Source organism: Ptychodera flava, chromosome 6 (genome assembly GCF_041260155.1).
Source record: "Ptychodera flava strain L36383 chromosome 6, AS_Pfla_20210202, whole genome shotgun sequence".
Lineage (NCBI taxonomy): Eukaryota > Metazoa > Hemichordata > Enteropneusta > Ptychoderidae > Ptychodera > Ptychodera flava.
The window spans coordinates 29,555,843-29,581,589 of NC_091933.1; the positions used below are offsets into that span (position 1 = coordinate 29,555,843).

The 25,747-nt window shown below is 38.5% G+C and overlaps 1 protein-coding gene across 1 annotated transcript; it reads right to left on the reverse strand.

Annotated features, from left to right (window-relative positions):
- Positions 1–602: 602 nt before the first annotated feature.
- On the reverse strand, positions 603–23,584 carry LOC139135442 (organic cation transporter protein-like). Its single transcript, XM_070702824.1, has 10 exons — positions 23,105–23,584; positions 10,253–10,356; positions 9,300–9,454; positions 8,432–8,603; positions 7,454–7,616; positions 6,881–6,957; positions 6,417–6,625; positions 4,920–5,028; positions 4,246–4,455; positions 603–3,809 (listed from the first exon to the last, which is right to left on the reverse strand). The coding sequence occupies exons 1-10, from the start codon at positions 23,483–23,485 to the stop codon at positions 3,704–3,706; spliced, it is 1,686 nt and encodes a 561-aa protein (XP_070558925.1). The 5' UTR covers positions 23,486–23,584; the 3' UTR covers positions 603–3,703.
- Between the last annotated feature and the right edge of the window lie 2,163 nt (positions 23,585–25,747).

Sequence of the window (25,747 nt, forward strand, 5' to 3'; positions counted from 1 at the left end):
AGTAACGCTCCGAGGCAATGAACGACTAAACTCTCGTCTCACTATATAGAGAACGCACGGTGGTCATCTTAAATTGAAAAACTACAACGTTGGAGGGGTCACTTGATTTTCAACAATGTCCATCCTATCAAAAAACCTTGTTTTAATGTCAAAAGCTTAGTTAGGGAAAGCCTACTTGACATGGCTTACCCTACACCTTAGGTTTTCGACGCATATAACGGAATATATATACTTGACACAAATTATTTTACTACGTGGCGGACTTGTATTGTTAGGTCACTTGAGGCTAAGCATTTATAGCACTAAATTTACTTGATTTTACAATGCGCTGCAATAAAGTTTGGGAAGTGCGGCTTAGCCTACACCTCATAGTTTGGGGCCTATAAAACAGAAAACATATATGATACTTGATACAAATTCTTTTTACTCCATGGTGAGTGTCCAGAGTAAGATCTGTTTCAGATGATACGTCAAGTACCGCATTTTATTAGAAGTTGTAACATTAACAGCTTCCTAATAAAAGCTTGAGGAGTGTCTATCTATGAGACGTAGCTGAGCCTACACTCTCTCTCTGGATATATGGACCAATATTGCGCATAACGTTTGATAATTGACTCAAAGTTATGTTTATTCCATGGGTGGGCGTGTCTTAAAGTAAGACCTATTTCAGATACATTTATTAAAACATAATATTTGAAGTTGCAATACCGACTGTTTCATAAGAACAAACTGGTAAAAGTAAGGGGTCGTGGATAATTAAACATGCGCACGGTAAACGAAACTAAGTGCGTTTGTCCGCAACATCCCTCCCCTAAACGAAAGTTTGGAAGGGCGAAAATCCAACCAAGCCTCATTCTGTATCTGCATCCAAAAATCGCTGATTACGTCGCTATGAAATCATGCACACGCTACCGAGCGCCCCCCTCGCATACCCCCTCTAAAATCAATCTCTGTTCAGTGCCAACCTAACAATGACGCAACCGACAGAAAGAAATGAAACAGTGTATCCAAAATGATTGTTAGGTTATTTTACTCGTGCACTGATTCACATGGTGTAGCGCCGCGCTGGTGCCGTACTGGCCTGGTATACGCTAAACAATGTAGTGCGATTTTTTGCGATACAGAAAAACGTGTACTGAGATGTTGCGATACGAAAACTTGTAATGCGATTTTTTGAAAACGGTGATCGAAATACGCCAAAACCCCTGTTTACCGTGCGCGTGTTATCCACGGCCCCTAAGCTATTGAGCAAATGCTACGCTAAACATGTGATGTATTTGTCAATATAAAGTATATTTGTCGAGGTAGCACCCATTATATTATTAGCAATTAAATTTAATTCTAGTTTAAAATAGACTGTAGAAGATACACTGTGATTCAGCATAAAATGGTGCTCATTGCAATATATTTTTAATTAAAGGCCTAGTAACAGTATCTATTGACATATGTTTTTCAGGTTCTTTATGTATGTGACAGCAAGAGTTTCTCTATTTACTTCCCACAGTGCATGGAATTTCGTACTGCTATTCAGCTTGTTAGTATTTACTCTGTATCTCTGTCCTTCATGTATGTAGGATGATGACCAAATTCAGGTCCTGATAATGCACATCGCACACTGACAGGTTGCAATGACAAGTACAAAAAACCAAGTACTGAGTATCTAAATATGCTGTATGTACTGAACTGTATGTACTTAATACATGGAAGAAACATACCAAAAAATTACAAAAGTTAGAGGTAGTTTTACACATAGGAAAAAACACATTGAAATAACAACATATCAAAATTTCCTCTATCAATGGTGCGCATGGGGTCATCAATTTTATCATATTATAAGGAGGGTCATCAAAATTATTCATGGGTGATGGGTAAGCTCCACAGCACCTGCAAATGCAAATATGGATATTCAGGTTATCTGCAAGAATAGACTGTTATACATGTCCCTAGACATCCCATTTTTAGAATTGAAAATCTTTACAAAAGAATAATGAGTGGGTTTAGGGAAACCTTTACGACACATGAAGTACACTGTCGTAACTTTTAATTCATTGCACATTTTGTTGCAGTACGAATAAATCATTTCAAAGGTATAAAACTCTCTTCTCTTATCTTGTCGTTTCCGCCTTGTGTAACTAGAAGATAAAACATTTTTAAACAACCTGCAGTAAATGGCTGACTGTCTTGGGAGTGTCTTATACTTTGACACGTTTGTACCCCGAAACGGTATCACAGAAATTTACACGGAACACCATGGCCTCGCTATGTCACTGTTCAGGAACATTTGACATGTGCACCTTCTCTGTACAGTGGTGTAGTCGAGTCTTAGTGGCTGATTAATAACTTTTCTCGATGAAATTCATTATCAGGATTTTATACTGGTAAGCAGGAAACTTGTCGGATAGCGATTCCATCATCATCATGATGCATTGTCGACCTCGACTGTTCTCTTCAGCAGCGCCACGTGGGCAAACCATAACCTTAGTATATTATTTTTTATTGCGCTTATATATATATATATATATATATATATATATATATATATATATATATATATATATATATATATATATATATATATATATATATATATATATATTTATACACGAAAAATGGTTTGCTTGTCGATGCAGGCAAAGTATAGTGCTCAATGCAATTTACACAAATACTGGAAGGGGATAAACTGTACTAACTTGTAGAGATTTAGATTCAACTCCTTAAGACAACGGTGCACATTGAGAGATGAAAGTATTTTCTATAGAAAATTATTGTAACAGAGGAATCGATGTCTATTATGCATGCAATGTCTATAATACGCGATGTGTTTTCGTGTTGTAAATCCACAAACAAACAAACAAATAACAAACAAATTAAACCAAATCAAACAACATGTACAAATTTATATGACCAGTCTTACTTTGCTTTTCTCAATGATTGGAATATGCAAAAATGAAGGAAGTCTCTTCGAGTGTCTCCGAGAGAACAATCAATTCACAAAATAGTTAAACGCTAAAGACACTTATGTTTCCTAACAAACGCCCCTGTGACCGCCAAATATGATATGTCTCCTGATTTGAAAGACTAAAATGATCCATGACAACACCGTGAATTTTGTTTCGTATCTATCGTTTTCTATTTGACACACACCATTGCGTGTGTCATGTGTTGTCAAGTATAAAATAGAAAGTATTCGGTAGCATAAGTCAATATAAATGGGTAGAGGAGTATCTTAACTAGTTCCCTTTCGTTCAATCATGACTCACCCATTTTATGCGACTGTGCGACCAGGCCTATTAAACCCTGTTGACAGGCTACATCGGCGCACTATGCTTTGTAATGGTCGTTTGAAACCACCATTACCTGAAGCCTGAATGATTTGTGTAAAACATTGCTTCAAAAAAAAGTTAACTGTACTGATAAATGCCCCGATGTGAAAACATTTCACTGCACAGGTTTTGCCTATAATGTCTCTTACATATACAATATTCCAAGTACACTTTGCAAAATTCCTCTAAGTCAACCCCCTTTTTGGCGACAAGGCCTTGCATTGTAAAAACTTTATATGGCTTCAGAAACAACCTCCATGGTAACGTTATTTGGAAAGACCAACTGCGCATGACATTAATAGTTCATAGAGTCATGTGACTCGAGAGCTATCATCAATATTTATATTCGTGTCCGTCCAAATTGAAAACGTAGGCTTCCATTATTCGGTTTCGTTTAGTTCCGTGTAGGCCTTCGGAGCAGATCCAGATTGGGCAGGCTGTTCGTCCATTTCAGTTTCATCCCTGTCCACCTTCTGGTAGTGTTTCCTGGGATGTAACGTAACATAACATTGCACAAAGTGTTGAAAAGGAAATTCTCTGATTGTAATGCAGAAACAACGTCTTCAAGGTCAAACTGCTGTAATGTGATACAAAGCGCGCCATTGCAAATTATGGTTTTCATGCATTTTCAGTTGTTGCTCTAATGTTGTGGAATGAACTGCCAGTAGTCAATCATGTATTTTAATCACAACTTAAAAAACTTGTATTTTCAAAAGATTTTGGCTAACATTTCTGTACAGAGCGCTTTGACGGAGTGTAGAACGCAGTTCAGAAACGCATCAATCGTGTTGCATTATATATTTGTGAAATATTGCCGTAAACATGGATCTTCATTAATTAAAAAATTCCCTCATAATATGTATTTTGGGGATAACATTTTCCTTTCCTGCGAAAGGTCTAAGGGCAAGAAGCTGAAACCTACGTGCCAAAAGTCTCGCCGTCTTCCAATGTCTCGGGAAGTTGTTTATTTCTTGTCTCCGGCAGCAGAAGCGCCAGTGATCCCGCCAGCACAGACGTGGCACCCATGATGATGAAAGGCAAAGGACCCCAGTATACGTTTAAGAGCATGACGAAGGGAGAACTGACGCTACCAACTCGAGCTGACATTGAGGACAATCCAACACCGGCGTTTCTAAAAGAAAGAATTGACACATTCTGCCTACATCAGTCGTTTCACATATTATCGAACACGCCATTAAAACTGGCAGAGAATGATCACAGTAAGATGGAAGAAATATATCATTCGAACAACGATTGATTGTTGTAGCGTATATCGCTGTGAGATGCTTCATACCTGTATGCAAAAATAAATGCTACCTTGATATTAACTTGTGTTAGACAACACATATTTCTCTGGATATAGACTTCACTATGCTATTGTTCGGTTGCTAAGGAATACGATAGCCCTTGTACCGGAAACTCGTAAAATTCAAACGGTGTTATGCTTTTCAAGTTCTACTTTCAAAAAGTCTGTCCTTTTTCGACACGACTTCTCTTGTTTTGTCACACATAGATCCAATCCGTGGCTGTTGCTTCCGTTGCAACCGGAATCCTACGATCACTTTGAGGTCGATTTGAATACAATGGCGCCCTTACCTGACAACTGTCGGATAGATTTCCGTGCCATACAGGTAAACAATGGCGAACACTGCAGTCAGACACAGTTTAGCCACCATTGCTATGGCAACGGTCAGTTCCACGATTTCTGAAGGTGAGAATGAGATGAAGTAGAACGAAACTTACTCTCGGTCAACAACAGCTCAACGTCACATAAATATGCGCATAAAGGAGACACTCCCACCCACACCCTCAGGTGCTCGGAATTGCCAGTGTGGTACACGTACACTGACACTCCACGCGCCTGTGCCCCCACCTGAGGATGTAGTTGAAATGCCTTCAAGTAAACACTACAATAAAAGCAGTTCGGCCATTACATGTAATAGGAGGGGTCGTTAGAACTGCGGTCAAGGTCGTATTGGTTCATACAACCAATGTAAATACAGTACCCTAGATATGCAAAAGATTAATGTAAGTTAAAACATCTTTGTTACAAATGTACGTTGTGAACTCTAAAATGTTGCAGCTATGTTGATGTGATGTATTTGCTATTAAACGATCTCGTGCATGAAATACAGAAAGTCGCACTGGAGCCCCATTCCTGTAACATGCATTGATTTAGCAATATTTTGCGAAACAAATTCTGGGGGCACCTTTGGCGCAGTTGATAGGGTATGTTACCGGACTCACTATCGGGGGATGGTGAGTCCCAGTAACTAAAGAGTAACGGACTCACTGTCGGAGAATGGTGAGTTCGCGACTCTACGGGTGCAGACAGCGAACAATGCACTTTTAAAGGGTCCTTAGTAGGATAAGATACATTGTGCATGGCAAGTAATGTGAATTGACTAATTTTAAGTCCAGAGGGTAATTAAATAATTAATTAGCTGTTCATAATTTGCCCTCCAAATAAAAAAAAAATCGACTTACCCTCCCGAACTCAAACTTATTACCCACCACCTACATATCTTTGCCTGTTTTCCCTTCCCATTGTGAATTTTTGAAGCTCTCTTACCCTGTGGCGAAAAAATCTTGTCGATTTCCCCTGCCCTGAAAAAAATTCCCTTAAAATTTTATCATTCCCCTGTCGACAGTAAGCTCCCCTGCCTTTTGATGAAAAACCTGTCGATTTTCCCCTGCCCCGTTTTACAAGTAGCTTCCCCTCTCTTCGTTTTTCCCGTACCCCGGTTCCCAGCAGGCCAATCAACCTATATCTGCCCTGCCCGACAAAAAATAACATCTGCTCCCTGCCAGCTAAAAATATGTCCCATGCTTAAGCAAAATTAAACTTTTCCCTGCCCTCAAATAATTGCTCCCGGAATAGCTTTTTCGATGAATAGCTCCGTCGGCTGCACCTAATTCTAGCACGGTGTTGTACCCTTGAGCAAGGTACTTCACTCCTCATTGCTCCCATGGGATGGTGGGTTATGGGTACCTCATCCTGTAATAGGACGTTCGCTTGTTCTATGACGGATGTTCGATGACGGATAAAAAAGATAAATAAATTGTGTTACTATGCTAGTTCCGGCAACTCACTTGGTGGTACGCTGAGCATCAGGGCAATGCCGCCGATAATAGCAAATCCAGCAAGGGACCAACGCCTTCCTATCATCTTCATGAGCCACCAGGCCAGAAGACATCCTGGTATTTCCACAACACCAGCCAGAATAAAAGTTACGTACGGGTTGCTACCAAACTGGTCTGTATTCAATGATATTCCGTAATACACGAAGCTGCAAGAAAACCTGAGAGAGAGAGAGAGAGAGAGAGAGAGAGAGAGAGAGAGAGAGAGAGAGAGAGAGAGAGAAGGGGGAGGGAGAGAGAGATTTTTAACATTAAGCATTGATACACATATCGGAGGAAACACAACGAACACAAATCCTGAAATGGCATTAAGACGGGCGGTGTGTACCTGACTATATACAAACAGCGGAGCCAACATATATGTAGAGACATACCTTTGCTGGAGTGTGCCGTGTTATGCACATGGGAGAACTTACCAGTTGAAACACATGAGCAATGTTTTGATGCATAGTCTTCGTGTCTTGAACAAATCCAACACAGTGTATCGACGAGTCTGTGAACAAAATACCAATTCTAATTCAGAAACTACACAGATATGCCAAATGCTTAATGTGATTTCTATCATCATAAAATCTTGTAAGTTCACTTCAAAGTTTTAAAAGTTTAAAAATTTAAATGTTAGCTTATTAAGTTTAAAATGATTAATTTGAAGGGAAATAAACCTTTCTAAAATAAGTATATCCTTCTAAAGGTTAAGCCGCCGAGGTCATTTTAAAATCCGTTTTCATTTTCATATTTTATTCATATTAGATCATCATATAATCGGTGGAGGAAGCATCTGTTTAAAATTTGCCAGAAAAAAACCGCCCTAGGAAGCATGGTTCAATGATATGAATGTACATTCACGTCACAGTCGGAATGTTTTGCTTCTCTATTGTAGAAACAGTTACATTGTCCTGAGGTGGAGTCTGTCATGGTATTACTATGATGCGTTTTCTTTCAGAGCCAGCGTTAGTCCAAATAGGAATAAATTTTAGCCGTTATAACACCTGTTGATCGTCATCTACGGATACCACTTTAATTTCGCTGGCTTCGTCGAATGTATCGTCTGGTAGGGTAGTCTTGTTCAATTTCGAAAATCGCTTGAGAATTCTCTTAGCCTTGGCATATTTGTGTTTACGCATCAGCCACATTGGAGTCTCCGAGACAACGCTGCGAGGCAAACCGTACAAAATACTGTCACTGTGTCATCAATCAATTGATATTTCAATGGTTACTTCAATGTTACAACTCACACATAAAATTCCTTCAACATCATTATCATCACCACCACCATTTACCACCACCACCACCATCATCATCATCACCATCATCAACATCACCACCACCTCCTCCGCACTACAAACACCACCACCAATGTCATCATGATCATCATCATCATTATCATGATGATGATGATGATGATGATGATGATCATCATCATCATCATCATCATCATCATCACCACCTCCACCACTACCACCACCACCACAATATCATCAGATCATCATCATTATGATCATCATCATGATCATCATAATGATGATGATGATGATGATGATGATGATGATGATGATGATATGATCATGATATGATCATCATCATTATCATTATCATCGTCATCATCACCACCACCACCTCCACCACGACCAACACCACCACCAATATCATCATGATCATCATGATCGTCATCATAATTATGTTGTTGTTGTTGATGATGATGATGATGATGATGATGATGATGATGATGATGATCATCATCATCATCATCATCATGATCATCATCACCACCATCATCATCATCACCACCATCACCACCACCACCACAGATATCATCATCATCATCATCATCATCATCATCATCATCATCATCATCACAACAACCTTCACCTCTACCACCAAAACGTTCAATCTCACAACCAGTATCGTCGAAAGCTTTTTTACCGAGATGAATGGATTTGCTAACTCGAATAACAAGTATAACTTACAAAAACGAAGGTAGAAACAACACCCAAACGAGACCAGCTGCCAACTGGGTATGTCTCCAGTTGCCTTTACACAATAATCCGATGACGCCAAATATCATGTAGAGAACGCTGAACCCAGTGTGTATCATACTTCCGACCATAGTTCTGTGTTTCGCTCCTACCATTTCCGTGACTGGCGGGTAAATCAATGAAGATTGTTACTTATTGATATGCTGACTACCAAATGTGAGACTTTAATAATTACAATGGAATCTAGTCCTAGAATCATTTACATTTGGAAAAGTGCACATAGCACCACTGTACTCTTCTATGATGGATGCAATACTGCAAATTAAATCCTCTGTCGGTGTAACTTAAGGGATAAAGTCGACCATTTTTCATGAATTTTGTTTGATGCGAGATAGTATTGTTTGTCATGTTGAAAGATACTGAATGAATGGGTGACCATGCATATATTCGACACCGGTTGTAGACACGATACATGAAACCATAGCGAGAATGAATAAATGGTCATGACTATTCATTCTCGCGATGGTTTCATTTATCGTGTCTAAAACTTGGGTCGAATATATGCTGGGTCACCCGTTCATTCAGTATCTTTCAACATGTCAAACAATATAAGTAGCATCTCATATCAAACAAAATTCATGAAAAATGGCCGACTTTGTCCCTTTAGGTTCTAGAGGCTTTTGGACGGCGTATATTTTTCATATGACTGATAATGAAAGCTGCAATCAAACTCCACCACTGCAACTCTTTGATGACAGAATGACATCTGGGAGGTTGAGATGGATATTCACCTTTATTAACAAACTATATAAAGAGAAGGTTTTCGAAAGTTGCAACGTCGATTTGCTCAGCTAATTACCTATGACTGCCGACGTAACATACAATGCGTGCGGGATGGCTCCGAGCAAGAACTGACCGACCACGAATAAGGGGTAATTCGGTGCAAACGATGTTGCGATCGCAATCACGACACTCAGGACTAAACTGGTCAAAAATATCGGTCTCCTTCCAAACCTTAGAAAAAAATGGATATCGATCGAATAAGGATTAAAATGCAGAATCGTCGACAATGAAATCATTAACAGCTACGGCATAGTGATGCATGCAGTGCCTGTGTATATCGTCGTTTTACCTGAAAGCTGTTCGTGTATATGATTCATGTACACTATCTTGGAAATAAATTGAAATCATGGTTTTGTAAAATATTTTTCATGTCACAAATTACAAAAGAAAGAAAATAGATAACCATGTCAACCAAATGGTCGTACGAATGAATTCCGCGATTGAAAAGAGAAGAACATCGGGAGAATTTTATTTAAAGATGCAGTGCGTTATTATTATCATAAAACAAAATCACTTATTCGATAAAATATTCAAGATAAAACAAATCATTAACACCATGTAAATAGTCAATCGGAACACGAAATGAGAGAATAGAGGACACAATGGGTTTAGTCTTAAACTAAGGACACAATGACAGTCTATATCTGTATGTTCTCAGCTATAGCTACGATTTTCACTAATCGTGATACGTCGAACACAATTGGCGTGGTGAGCGAAATCACGTACCATTTGTCGTGTGGTATCACGTACCATTTGTCGTGTGGTATCCCGTGGTATATATGGTATCATATTATGAGCCGATTTGTCGTTAAGTTTTTCAAAAGAAAAAATAGCCGTTTCTTACTTCAACAGAGTACTAGTATGCCTAGCCGGTAAAGAATGTTGAACACCAAGCACTCAAGCTTTTGTTAAGTGTCGATGGCAAATAATGCAAATATGTTTGCCATCGTGAACTTTCTTGTTACTCACATATCGGAGAGTTGTCCAAAGATGAGACAGCCGACGAAATTTCCAAGAGGAACGATTGATTTTGACAGCTGCTTCATCCAGTCATTCTCACACACGAGGTTGTACTGTCAAAATATAATAAAATATGTTTGATGGATGGTTAGCAGTGGTTAACATGTCATATGTTAAAATCTTTTATCATATCAATTACAGTGCGACTGTAAGCCACTCAATCTACTCTTCTTATATCACAGTCGTTTATATATGAATTTACGAAGACCTCGAAATGACAGCGTGCTATTATTGTGTGGTTCCTGTACGCTTCGTTATTGATATCTGATGTCTTAAAGTTGCAATATGGATCAGAATTGACCTTCATATTTCGAATATTTAACTTTATAGAAAAATCCATAACAATTTCATTTGCAGATACGACTATTAACAAGAACACGGGGATGGCTGTAATTTGAGTAAATTGATTTAATTACCGAATAAATTGCGTAAACGTACTGTTTGCGATAGTAAAGCACAGAATTTGAAACGTCATTTTTACTATTTGAATATGTACGCATGCGTACTTGGTGCATGGTAACGGTTTGCGAAATTGCAACATCGTGTCTACATGCCTAGCTAGCCTTTAAACTTAAGTGTTCAAGGATAGAACACCAATTAAACGCCTTTTTGTAACTCTTTTGAACGCCTCTAGACGTTCAGAAATTTAACACTACGTGTTCAACCAACGTTCAATTTTTAACACACGTGTGCAGATTTTGAATGCTACGTGTTCATCAGACATTATATTGAACACCATGGTGTTCCATATCTGAACACACGTTGCACATGAAATGTGTTCAAAAAATTGAACGCATTTACGCGTTCAAAGGGCTGTAACACTTTTTGAACGCATGGACGCCGTTCAACGATAAGTATGTTAAAGGCTAGAACACATGATGCGCGCTTGTTGAACACCTTTAATTTTGGGCGTTCAGGGGGTGTTCAAGCCTTGAAATAACATTACAGACCACTAATATTCAGTAAAATTATTTTATTCTAAAAATACACAAAGCATTTCTAGAGTAATATACAATAATTTACTGTAATTTGGGCAAATAAACATTGCCAATTTGTATGTAAAGTTTGTCAGAGGAACATACCAACGGTGTTAACACCCTCCTATCAAAAACATAAGCAATAAAAATCCCCATGAACACTGTAGATCGTTTTAAGAAATATGAACAAAGTAATGACAAAACAGGTTTTACTTAAATATTGTGGATTACGTTTTAAGGTTCATACTTGTTTAAAATGTACAAAAATCATCTGAAAAAGCTCAAAATTTGGCTTACTTATTGTGTTGAAAATACATATATGTATGGAATGCATACTTCATTGTTGTAAGATGGTTTCTTAAGGGGAGACATTTCCTCTTGTATAGACAATTGTAAATTTTGAAGAGAAAAAAGTTAGTCAAGGCTTCTCTAGTGCACATGGTATATAGTTGTCCACATTAAAGTAAACACAACATGTCAAGTTAACAAAGTGTCACAGTAAGGCACAACATGCAGAAAGTGGGGAAAATTGGTCCTTGGCAGGGTAAAACCTATTTCCTTGTCCAACAAAGTCCTTCATAAACAAAAAGGTTTGTTTGTTTGTAATATCTTTACATAAACAATGAAATAAATCGGTGACATTTCAAAAATCTACTCAGAAATTAAAACCATATTGGTAAAGACCTTTCAAATTCTTGTGTACCTTGCTATTAATTTTTATACAAATGTTTTTACCAAAAATGGTAAAAATCACCCTTAAAATAAAAAAAGTAGATTTCATCATAACGTATATATATCACATTCTGGTAATCCCTCATATCTTAAAAATGTCTGAAATGTCTTTAATGTCTTAGAAATACAAAGTTCCAAATTTCTGCATAATTTGAACAATCTGAAAAAGGCTATCAGTAGAGATCTATGTCCTAAATATCAAAGCTGTTCAATTAGCAGTTTTGAAGAAGATTTTTAAAGATCGTCTGACCAAATATGACGAAAATTGCCATGAAATATAAAAATTTGAATATTTCATCACAACTAGCACAAATTTGGATAGGGTCATTCTTAGGGACATGTTTACCACAATATTGAAGACGTCAGGAAAAAAGATTCTGAAGAAAATTTTTGCCAAAATAGCGAAATAAGCCTCAAAAATATAAATTTGCATAGTTCATCATAATTTGAACATATGTGATTAGGGTAATCCCTGGGGACCTGTAATCCAAATGTTAAATGATTCGTACAGGCTGTTTTGAAGAAAAACCTTGGGATGTACAAATTTGAGGGCAATGCTACACATCCACCTATTTAGCTGACGGCAAAGCTAAAAACCACTCGCTTAGAACAAGAGACGTGTTGATCTACAATACAAAATTCTCTTAGGTTTGGTAGCATGCTATGATCAACTAAATGTTAGAAGGGCATAAGCTTCCAAAGACGTGAAGTCTCCTTTATCAGATGCAACGGGGAATGAAACATTGAAGCAGAAAGTGGCAGAAAATTCAGAGTGAAAATTTCAGAAAATTCAGTAATTCAGAGTGGACATTTTTACTCTGAATTTTCCGTCGCTTTCAGCTCTTATTTTTCCTTCCACCCTGCATCTGATAAGGGAGACTACTCGTCTGTGAAATCTTATTCTCTGGCAACATTTAGTTGATCATAGCATGCTACCAAAGCTTAGATTAATTCAGAAGAAATACAGAAATTATCAAAATTCAGTTACTGACCCTCGGAAGTTTAAATCCACATTAGAGATGAACTGAGGTTCTCAAGTTTGTTTCCAGACAGCTACCTGTATACTCATCTTCTTCATTATCTGTACGTACCACCAGCTTCTGTAACAACTCTTCGATTTTCAGTTATATCCAACTTTTTACATCCTGAAAATAATGCAACAATAGGTAATATGGCGAGATGAGACTTTAAATGAAAGACAAGGAGCTGATTAGGTTGAGGAATAGGGGAGACTTTTATATACAGTGCCTCTTTTCAATACTGGTACAAAATATTGGCCTCTTCTTGTCATTAACTTATTAAAATAAAAAAAGCCAATCTCTCCTATGCTGAAACAATACATTGTATACTCTACAATGTTTAATTGATTTTTTACATGCGATTGTCTCTACTAAAAGACATGTGTTAGCTGTGATTACGCAGCGATACTATGCAAGGCGTATCGATCGCGCTCAGGTCAAGGGTTATTGCTACAATTGTGTTGCAATGACCCTTGACCCGAGTGAGATCGATCGATAGGCCATGGCCAAATTACCACTGCGTACAAGTGTATTCACAGCTTCTTGTTGGTATACCAGCCACTAAAAGAAAAAAGGTTTCTTCACGTAGTTAAGCTATTTCAAAGTATAATACGATTAATTTCGAAGGATATTAATATAGATGCTTCAAAATCTAATACCTTTTACTATTTGGAGAGAAAACTTACCCTTTCTGGTCTTGCTTCCGCACGATCACGACTTCAGGGTGCGCTTACAAGAAAAATGTCGCAACTTCCGTTTTGATGCATCATGGGATAGGAAAAAGCACCAAACTTGAACACCAAGTGTTTGAAAATAGAACGCCTCTTGCACGCCGATTTTAAAATTAAAACGTTCATGATGATTTTCTGATTTTCTTTTCAAATTTTCAAAATTTCAACATGTAATAAACGTATAAATTATTTTGTATACTTCCTTCTTTAGAAAAATCATGCTTTCAGCAATTGTAGACCGGAAATATTTTGCACTAGGTGGGAAAGTCGTCACACCTAAATCCGTGTACGTTTGCAGACAGCGAGGCTGTAGTAAATTTAATATAGCCATTGTAAAGTAAAAAAAACCCCAAAAGATTGTTAATTGTTTTACAGTATTGTAAAATTTCTGTGATGCTGAGTTTTTGAACACTTGAAGGAGATGGTTGTTAACACTACGTGTTCAGGTTAAGAACACCATTGTTAATAATATGAACACTAGTGTTAACAATATGAACACTAGCCGTTCAAATTTGAACACCGATACGTACATTTTGAACGCGTAAAGACGCGTCTAGCGTCCGCCATTTTACAGTGTAGCCTTCTCACTTATGTTCTCACGGGCTAGCGGTCAGGTATCTGCCTGGGTCTCTGCTGACTTCTTCAACCTAATAAAAATAGAAGAAATTGGCCAAAAATGTCGGCAAAATAAACATTGTTTGGTCAGATCGAAAGATGGAACCAGAAAAAAGATTGACACGCGACTACTGCACCACGTCGAGGAGGCAGACTGTGACTACAGTTTCTCGCGAAAACACCAACGTCGCCACTGTGTGATGATCAACTTCGCTAGCCAGCGGTGTTTCCTCGGGCAACACCGACCTACCAACACCGTGCGGACCCCACGATTTGTAATGTGAACCGGGCCGTAGTCCCTCCGCAAGGAAATAACTTAGATCTGTTAGCATTCATTGATAATCTATATCCTTCAGGTCAAATATGCATTTTTCGGAAACAAAGAAAAACTGCAGTCTCCATCATTAATGGCATGGTCTCATTTACGACCCGTCGATCGACGCGCTGACATGGCTGGCCATGCAAGACCAGACTGAGGGGCAAGACAGTTGCTGAACTTCTGCAGTGGTGGATGATACTGAAGTGGCCAAAGCTTTCAAATAAATATAGCGTGCAGTTACCTCGCCTTTTAACATGAAAAATGTAACAACATGCAACGGGGAGATGATTGCGGAAACGTTGATCGATCGAACGTACACAGTAGGTGCAAACGGTGCGGCCCTGACATACATGTTTATGGGTGAGAAAAATCAATGACACGATCTAATGTAGAGCTGTACTTTATCATATCGACATACTTACATTTCTGGAACATTGTGATGCTACCAAAGTTAGGCAAACGCAAAATTTACAATGAATTATCATCATATATGTCAAGTTCTGTCATCGTGGGAACATCGCCCCTCAAACGTGCACTCTATTGAGACGTCATCACTCTTGGTTGTACTTGTCACGTGCACAGCAGAAAACGCCAATGTTTTTGTTTTGAAAGTTTGTTTACAAAATAGCTTTTCTAGGCGGCCGCAACGTCTCAAAATGAACGTATTTGTGTGCCGGGATTGGCAAGAGGCTTAGCTAAGAAGAGTACTTCAACGTAGTATGGTCTATTTGCTTTAGTTTTACGAAAAAAAATCGACAATTTTGATCCATATTGCAACTTTAACTTACCATAATTCCTACGTCAGCATTCGAAGAAAGACAGGTGAAGACAAAGGGAATCTTATATATGGTATCATATCATGAGCCGATCAATAAGCTTAAGTGTAAGCTCTTTTGGCAACTTTGGAAGTAATAAGTTTAAACAAGAAGTGAAAAATGAGATGGAAATCTTGAAATCAAATTTGACCGTATCGATTGAAAGATAGGAGAATTAGCGTTTATGTCTGTGGCATACCGCGGGCAGGTGATCCCTTTTCCAGCTTGATATTAATAATTGGCAGTAAGTCTTATATTGTTCTAGACGATGATTTGTCGCATTTCACTGTTTACTGTTCAGACTACTGACCTAAGTCTGTGGATTAGTCTCACTGAGAGGACATGAGAAAGACCATTTTCATAGATTGCCTGCATGTAGGCGAAGAATTTTGCTTTCAATTCATAATATTCATGGTTGCATTATAATAGCGGGCGATCTGTAATGTAGTTCCTGCCCTTCAACTTCATTACATGTACACTATACATGTACCTTCACCAATGAGTAACTTATACTTTGAGTTATAGCATGCGTATATTGAAAGAAAAATCGAAAAAGAAATCGTCTGTATCAGTTATAGATGATTTGAATGATACCACACGGGGCAAGTAGTGAATCTAGCTGATTGGTATGTGACCCAGCTTTGGCCTGAGCGATGAACAATGGCATCATGATGTAATTTCGATATAAATAGATCTGCATTGTTACTACCCGAGACAGCAAAGCATTCAACAGCTTCTACATGTACAAAGTGCAAATTCTCAGCACAGAAGCATTGAATTCTTTTGAAGAGCGCGGCTCTACTCAGTGAATGAGTGGGGTGACATGAGAAACACCCTCGTCAAGGATTTTTTGCGGCAAGACGCGGGATTTAATTCACGAAAAATTAGTGTTTTTTAAAGTTTGAAGAACCAATATAGTGAATGCTACATTATTTTTTTCAACCTCTGAATTAAAATACGAGAGAACAAGCGTTATGCAATAGACTTGGAAGTTACGATGTAAACAACGCGGAAACTGTTTCCACAGTTAGCTGCTGACACCTATACATATTTAAGCAAGTCATTATGGGAGTGTAGTGACCTCATTTGGTACAACTTGGGGACACTCACTTGGGGATAAGGCAACCAGTGCATTGTTATGCATTTTCTTGACCTTTTGCACCAGATAATGTCAACAGTTCATTCAACGTCTGACCTTGTTGTGCCCCTGCACCTTTTCCGAGGCTTACTTTGCGACAAGTGTTTGTTAACAGCTGACATAATCATAAGGCTGTCTCATAATATAGGAGAATATTTAGGTCAGCTGCACGGCATTCCCTCTTTGTTGGGCAGTGGATGGCATCTCATCCATCCAACATCATTTCTGGCCATAGCCTTTTTTCACAAAATTGAATGACAGCATATAATAACGACGTTCACAGGACTCGGAGGGCACAATGCCAAAATTAGTATGCCTAGTGTGTGGAAAAGAGGACATCAACTACAACTTCTCCAACAGGTATTACATTAAAACTTATCAACAGAAAGCCTTTTGACAGGGCCGAAGAGAAATCATTCATGCAGATATTCCCAGAAAGCTCTGTAGTACGAGTGCACATTAAACTTCTGCAAATGAAGTGAAAATGCAGTCTTTTTAAATTGTCCGTAAGCGATCGAAGTAATAGTAACTCAATGCGTATTTCATGACAGCTGACAAGAAGCAAAACAACGGGCACGTGTTTCTGGGATTACTCATGTTGCTATCTGTAGTGACACTTTAATACTTTATTTCAGGTCAGAGATTGTTCGTGTCATTGACATATAATGAGCAGAACTCTGCATTAACGTCTAGCAAGGAACTACTTTGATGACCTTATTTCATATTCACACCGCCAATCGGCCGTCAGCAAGTCTCTAGCAACCGTGACCTCTCACTTATGGCAGTAATCAGGGCCTCGTCTGGTAGTGCTTTTCTGAGTAATAAATACATGCGTATCCTTAACGATAAAGGTGGACTGCACTGCTTAGCATGGGTCCCAGTATTGTTCAGTATTGTCAATTGCTTCCAGCCACCGTTGCCGTACATGAACGACTCGGAGGATGGGTAGAGTAGAGCTTTGACATCCTGTAACTCATCTTGTATCATTCTGCAGACTGAATAATAGACTATTCTGAAGATTATTATTCAGTTAAGGGGGGGGGAGGGGCTGCACCATACATGGCGTATTTCACTCAAAAATCACTTTTTTGCAAATATCCATTCCATTTTAATCAATTGTTAACCCAAGATTAAAACATTAGTTGGGTTCAACTTTTAGCTTGTCAAGCAGTTGTAAGTGGTGTGATAAAGAAGTGTTAATTTATGCAAATGTATGCGAATCACCCGATTTCCTGGCCTCTTTTTCTTCCCAATTTCAAAATTTCCAAAGAATTTAACTTCACTCTGGCTTGGTCAAATTTTCTGAAATTTTCACATTATATTCTTTAGATGCTATGTAAAAAAACGACTATTTTGTTTGGCAATAAAGTTCTTACATTTTGAATAAGAGGCATTTTAATTTTGCTTATAGTGTCTTCAACCCTTGCTATTGTAGAATGAGGATAGATGATGCAAAATGAAATAGTCGGGTTTTTTTTGTTTTTTTCTACAATTTTCAGAAAATTGTCAAGTTTTTAACCTTAATTAATTTTTATCATTAATACCAAAGTTGAGGTTTTTTACCTCAAATATACACCCACTTCATCCTTCGAGTAAACTACTGCTACCATACTAAACTTTTGAATCTCTGCGTTTTGAAAATATACAGTATGAGGGGGTTTCCTTGTCATCTTTGTTGAGAAATATTGCTTTGAAAAAAACTGTGTTGGCAACATGCAGCTCCACCTTAAGGTGGAATGCACCGGGGGGGGGGGGGAGACATTCGGATTAAAATGTTTGGTACCTCTTGTAGGTTTCTTCAGCTCGTGAAGTAAGTAAAGTGTTTACCTTATTTCTTTGAAAATCATAATTTTGTTGTTTCCCATATATCGTTAACACGGGGATGGCAGCCGTTTTGAATTTCCAATGTCGGTAATATTAAGGTAATGTGTTCCTCATGTACTAAATTTTGAGAGGTAACCTCTGAAACTTACTTTTGATTTCGAAAGGGAATGGTTTCAAGTTTCCCTGAGGAAAGTCTGAGAAAAAGCTTGAGGCGCACTACCTTACAGTGCGTTTCACCTAGGTACCGCAACTCAGCGTATGAGACAAACAAACTTCACGTACAAAACACACGATTAGCTTGGGTATCACGACACATTTCGAAGCCACCGATTCATCGATTAATTTCAGTACTAAGAAACCAGCGTGGGGCAGCCGCTGTCTGGACTGGGAGATAAACAGTTGGCTAGACTTGTTCTACTATGTAATTGTTTTTTACAATTTCAGCTAAGAGATCAAGAGGTGAAGGTTTTCACAACAGAAACTAACTAAAAAGCCACACATTGTATAGATAAAGTGTATCTCTCAGTCTAGACGGAGCGGCTGCCCCATGCTGGTTTACTGTAATTAACCAATGAGTCAGTGACTTTCAAATGTGTCGTGATACCCAAACTAATCGTTTGTTTTGTACGTGGATTGTGTCCGTCTCACACGCTGAGTTGCGGTATAACCAAGTGAAACGCACTGTAATAACCCGTGACACATTATAGTCGCCATGATTACTGGGACACCGTACAAAGCGAGAGGCTCAAAAGTATACTCTTTCAGGACGTAACCATAGGTTTTGGTAGTCTGGTCTTCACTTGCTCCTATAATAAAATGAAAAAGAAAACAACCAAAGGGTATCAGAAGATGATGCCCTTGTCTCTGCATAGGTACACGACAAAACTTCTTCTTTGACAATTCGCAGCTGCAAATATTATGAATGAGTCTGCCTAACAAAGCAACGATAAACTAAGCATTTGACTGTAAGTAAAATATCAAGGCACAGTGTGTTTCCGGGTTAGTCTTGGAATCCTTTCACTACGTAAGTTAAACGAACGAAGTGAGGTCTTCATCGGTGTTATTGAAATTATGGTTGTGTAGAAGTTGTGTTTCATAATGAAAGAGAACGTTGTGAAGGATGCTTGTGTCGTAATTGTCTGAATGTTAGTACGAAAGCTTGAAAATTACTTCCGTAAACTGTTTCTCTGTCGACTTTCGGAATTTCATAAGAATGTAGGTCAGTGGCGCTCATTTTCTTAAACTCGTGACCAAGAATGAGATAGCCATTCGTGTGATGATGGTCGCACTAAGCCTTTGACCCCCTGACTTGCAAGCCAGCCATTAATTATAGTTCAGACAGACAAGCCAAAATACTTCACTCTCAGTTTTATCACAACGTATATGTGGGCGAAATCAGGCGGCCTGGATGGCGGTACCGGGCTCTGGGTACCGTGCATCGTATACCTGTACATGCTCGTATAAATGTCAGCACAGTTGTTAGGTCTATTTTAAGTATGGTCTGATCACTTAGTCTTTGTGTGTTTACAGTCAGTCATACTTAGTCATCTTTATAACACTTCTATTTGTCCTTTTTAAACATTGACGGCATACCTATATTATTGAAAATTTTGTTTTGCGATGTGATATTTGAATATGAAAATAGAAACGATTGATTTCTCGATTGTTCACTCACTCACTCAGTCAAAACGTAATAGAAGACCGTAAAGACAACATAATAGTACCACAAAATGTGGTCTTTTATGCGGTATTCTGGAACATTTCGACGTACACCGTCAATGCTGCCTGTATCTTCTCATGATTTGGGATACACAAATTGTAACAAGTCTGATTGATATTGTTAATGAATGATATGCATCTCAGGACACAGTAAATTGTACATCTATGGCTTGTATCCACCAGCTTTCAGCTCAATATGGTAGTTTAATGGGTTAAACCTGTCGGAATCAGTCCACATTGAGGCATACAGTTTACATGTATGTGTTTTGATCTAGTTTTCATGAAGCCTTCAGAAGACATTAATCAATAAAAGACTGATTCAGCAACGACTTAACGATTTGTCAACCGAATATTTTACATCAATTTATCATTAGTCAATATTTATGGCGATATTAGAGAGGGGATGAAACAGCTTTCCAAATTCGCTATTCACCTAAACTGTTGCTGTTGAAATTTGACGACTACAGAAATTTCCAGATTTCCAGTGGCCAGATTTCTAAAACCATTACAATTTTACTTGAAATTGCCGAAAGTTTACTTGAAATTGTAATCACTATCAACAACTTCTATAGCTTTGCCAAGACTGCCAATGAAAGCACCCTTCACATCAGGGCACACGAACATGTGTGTGAAGTATACCAACTGCGGTTTATATATGATGGTACTCCTTGAAAGTGTCCTCTGATACCTGTATTCTGAAGTGTGGATATGTGCAAAAGACATAGTTTGTATATAAGGCCTGCTTTGAAGAGGTTTTCATGACGACTGCAAGTCCTTGACAGCTGAATTCACTGACAATTGCTACGATTTCAAGTAAACTGTCACATCAATTTCAAGTAAATTTTAAAAAATTTTCTTTGGCTTGCTATGATGGCTATTTGTGCTGCACGGTAACTGAATGTCTTGCACCACTTTGAACAGTCACAGTGCATCTTCCCGGTGGTATGTGACGTATATTTGCTGTCTTTTGCCAAGAGGATACTTACAGATATTATTCATAAATTTACCACATAAGATAAGAAATTGCATAAGTAAAACTCCGACCTCCTCCCCCCTTACCACCACAGTTGACAATATATGGATTTTTGTTTGGGCCCCACAAGATTGGGCAAACATGAACTGAGTCACCTATGTGGGTGAATTCTTTCTTAGACTACTAATTGGTCACCTTTTTTGTGGCCCACTTTATGTATTTTACAGTTATGAGCAAGTTAATCATTGTTAGGAAATTTGTTCTGTGCGACAATTTATTGGCCACCAATTTTGTGGCCTACTTGGTGCGTCGCTGGAATAAGTTGGTTAGTTATTGTAAGGTCACACGTTTTCTGCTATGTTTGTTTGTCATCAATTTGTGGCCTGCATGATGTATTTCACAGTTACAGTTTTTCATTAAATGGTCACCCATTTGTTGTCCCATTTAATTCACAAAGACATGAGTTGGGTATTCCTTATTTTCACCAGTGTTGGAGCTGGCCGGGGCACCGCATCACTACCATTGGTGTGGGGACTTGGCCAGTATTTACAGCGTTTGCAATGGATAAAAGAAAATTAAATTTGGTCATAGAATTAGAACCACCTTGACATTTGTATCATGCTGTCACTTTTCCCGTTTAAGACTGCAAGAAATTCAAACACATCATTATGCTCGACGACCCGATGACGGTACAATGTTGCATTTTGCTTGTGCTTGTACATGTTGATTTAATTTCATATTGTGTTTTTTCATTTGATTCTTCATATAAACACAGATGAATATTTTGTGCAGGATGTCGATCAATTTTACAGGAGACAACATTTGACCGTTAAGGACAGGTATTGCTGCCCAGAATCGTTGTTTCGTGTTCAACCAGTCAACCATAAAAAATACCTAGACGACCTTTCAACTCTTTTCCCTACCCCATTCACTGAAAGCCTCATCCGTTGTGAATATACTGTGCCTATTGCCTACTAAAAATGACAGGTCATTCAATCCATAAAAAGACTATTTACAGCCTGTATAATTTCCTGCCTGTGCATGACTGGTACACGATTACCGTCGCTATACACATAATAACTGTATCAATGCAATTTTGACCGACTATACAGGAGGCAATTTGTGGTATACGGAATAAACGGAGACGGATTGAAATGAATATATTGGCATCCTTACATTCAGACCAACTCATAAGCATGGACACCCATATGTTTACGCGAATTCCTTCGACACCAGTCTCTCCGTCAGGCTGTTTAAAACGTCCGTTTGTCTGTCTATCGTCTGTCTGTCTCTCTGTCTGTCTGTATGCATGCATGTAATCACATGTACGTGAACTTAAATTCATTTAGAAGATAGTACAAAACTCAAAAGGGACAATGCCAAACGTGATCGAATCACATAGATTTTAAAGGGGATCAGTGCAAGAATCTGAGTGTTTTATCACACATGAATATAAACTAGACTTGATTCAAGTCTGTGAATGTTTGAGTGGAGTGAACGCAACGATTTGTGTTTTATTTTCATGTGCAACGCGTGAGTGAAGTGGATGCGATGAGTGGGGTGAACGCTATACAGGAGAGTTTCAACCGGAATCACATGAACTCCTCAGGGTGTGGAGGAGTCGCAGTCAGAAAATTGTAACAATAGCTCGGCTATTGAACCACTCTTTTTAAGGGCGGGGATTTGATTTGACCTAGCTGTTTTGACTGTGGCGTCTTCGCTAGGTGACTGGGTGCTGTACGTTGTGAGTTCGAACCAGATCAACAATTTACTGTATCAATACACCACAAAAGTCATCGAATCAAGAGATCGCTGTTGCATTATAAAGTTGTCACAGGGAAAACGCTCTATGTTGTGCAGCTCGGGGTTCCATTTTTGTTTGCCAGCGGCTATCTGCATCTACAATATACAACATGAAAGCAGTAAACAATTAACTTACTTCAAAAACGACAGTGTTTTCGTACCATGTTCTATCATACACCCATCCCCGATCACAGCTGATTGTTTCATTCTGTTGAGACGAGCAGACCTCGGCAGAAATCCCCTGAGAAACGTTGACATCATACCGCTGACATTTGTCCCAGGAAATTCCATCTCCTTCAAGTAAATAGGGAATAGTGCAGTTCTTCAGCGATGATTCGTCAGCGTAAGTCTGATTGTCGTATACTTTACAGTAGTGGTCAGCCGAAGCGCTGTACAGCGTGTTCCCAACTTGATAGAACGCTGTACCTCCTGAAATTACCCACAATACCAAAAATTGCAGTTTCTGATAACGACCGAACGGTCCGACAGTGTTTATAACTTCTTCGTACTGTTTCATGATGACCTGGGAAAGAGAATGCGCCAGCGAGTGCTGCGTATAGTCCCGCTGACCTCGTACACCAGTGCTACAGTAGGGCGCCGACAGGACACGCCCCAAGAAGTGAATACTTTATAGCAAGAGACGCGGCACTCATAGATGTCGTTGCAATGGCAGAGGGCACGCGTCCTTGACCACGGTCTTTGTTCAGGAAAACTAGGCTCTATATTATTGTCCGATGCGTACGCCAGTGTTGAGTTGATATCACAGCAAATGTAAAGAAAATCATGTAAATAATATCTTCTTCTGTCCCGTATGGATATTTTTCCACCATTCGCGTTTGAAGTGAAAAAAGTTCCAGGCACGTTGTGCCATCCATACATGCAGATAGAAAGTTAAAAGTAGGATCACATAACAGTATATAAATTCAGTAAGTTAGTGCCGCAAAATTCGGTACCATGATACGAAGTGAATGTGTATAAGTGCATTTCCACCGTTCAAATCAACAAATGAGATATTAACAAATCAGTGATGAAAAATTTGGCCTCTGAGCGAGAGTCCTACTTAACCTACTTCCGAGGATAAGCATTGTCGAGTGTAATCATGCAAACGTATATATGTGAGAGACGATGAATGCGAAAACAATCCCGAAGGACATCACTTTTGTCTGGCATGGCAATTGGCACAGATACACGACACTTTTAGAGTAATCAAACCAGAGTCATGCCATGTATGTAGGTTAAATGCAAGGACTCAGAAGACTTTGGGATCAGAACGTTAAATAAAGGCAACAGTTTATGAAATAGCGGGACAAATTTCTTTCAGTCAGATTTTTTCTTCATAAAAATGTTCGCAAATGATCTGAAGCGTCTTAATGGATTCAGCAAATCTCTCTAATTTGGTTTGCATATATAAAGTGCAACTGGCCAGTCCGTTGGACGTACTGGCATTGGAATAGTACCAGGTTAAATGGTGTATACATATTACACGTTACTGTATCCGATCCGTACTGCAGGCACCTTCCTGGGGATTTGATTGGATTGGATTGAATATTTATTTCCCAATAGAACAGAAAAGAAAAATAGGAAAAAATACAGACACATTAAGCATTAATAAATTGGTTAGGGACTAGAAAATAGTGTCATACTGAACGAGTCTCGCCTCCTACCATTCACAGTCGCCGAATCTATTATTTTGCCATAGAGCGCAATGTTGACTATTGTGGCCTGGCCTCGCCTTTTGAATAAATTCTATATCAATGTAAGTACATTCATTGTAAAACTTTGCAGAAAAGAAACATGTTAGATCAACAAGAGATGACGTTTCAAGTCTTTTTAATTTTTGACTTAGATCTCACAGTTCTTATACTTTCTGGGATTTAGTTCCGGAGTGTAACACCAGAGTATTTCATTGAACTCTGTTCTATATTAGTGGTATATTTAGGGATGAGACGATTTTCCTTATCTTTCGACCGATAAAAATGTTGAATACGTGAAAAATAACAAGGAATTTCTGGAGGGAAATTTCCACTTATGTTATCTTAAACAAAAGTACAGTTTGATAAGTATATTGGTTAAAAACCATCAAGAATTGCCAACTCATGAAGCAATGGTGGTGTGTGCTTAAATCTGTTGGAGTTTTTAATGGTACGTTCGTTTTTGGGAAAGATGTATAGGCTTCACCCTTTGAGCACCAAAGTCTATTATATCCCCTTTATAAAATAAACTCCAGTCAAATTTTCCCAGACTTTTGCCAAAATTTTGAGAAAAAGTGTAGCCAATGAAACGTGATGTCCATTTGGTCCAAAAGTATCAAAATATTATAGAAACATTCATAAAAATGGTAAAATTTTGCACTATTTGGCGGGAAAAAATTACAGCGCTGAAAAGGTCAAGGTAAGCGGTGTAAATATTCCCCCAAACTTCTAACGAATAAGAGATGTGCAGTAAAATGAAGCAATTATAGAGTAGTAACAATATTGGCTGATGGACAGTGCGCTTAATTTTATAAAATATACCTGCCTTCTAACTTCCCCTTTAATACTGATTATGCATTGAATTGACATTGTACTAGTCTATTTTTACGCCGCAAGACTTACAAGCCACACTAATATTGTTTTAATGGCAGTGGAAAATAAAAACAATGCCGAGGACAAACGAACGGCAACTCCTTTCGTTTAGAGTTTTTCCTACTCAAAGAGCTTTAAATAAAAAGAGCACCAACATGAGGTAGACAAGAAAAATATTGACGACTTTGCAGATCCAAATATCGGTCCCGGAGGCG

Excerpts from the sequence above, each read along its gene's own strand:
- LOC139135442 (XM_070702824.1), bottom strand. The coding sequence starts at position 23,485 with ATGAAACAGTACGAAGAAGTTATAAACACTGTCGGACCGTTCGGTCGT. Across the intron at positions 10,357-23,104 it reads AAAACACTGTCGTTTTTGAA|TACAACCTCGTGTGTGAGAA; the intron begins GTAAGTTAATTG and ends ATATTTTGACAG. Across the intron at positions 9,455-10,252 it reads TTTGGACAACTCTCCGATAT|GTTTGGAAGGAGACCGATAT; the intron begins GTGAGTAACAAG and ends TTTTTTTCTAAG.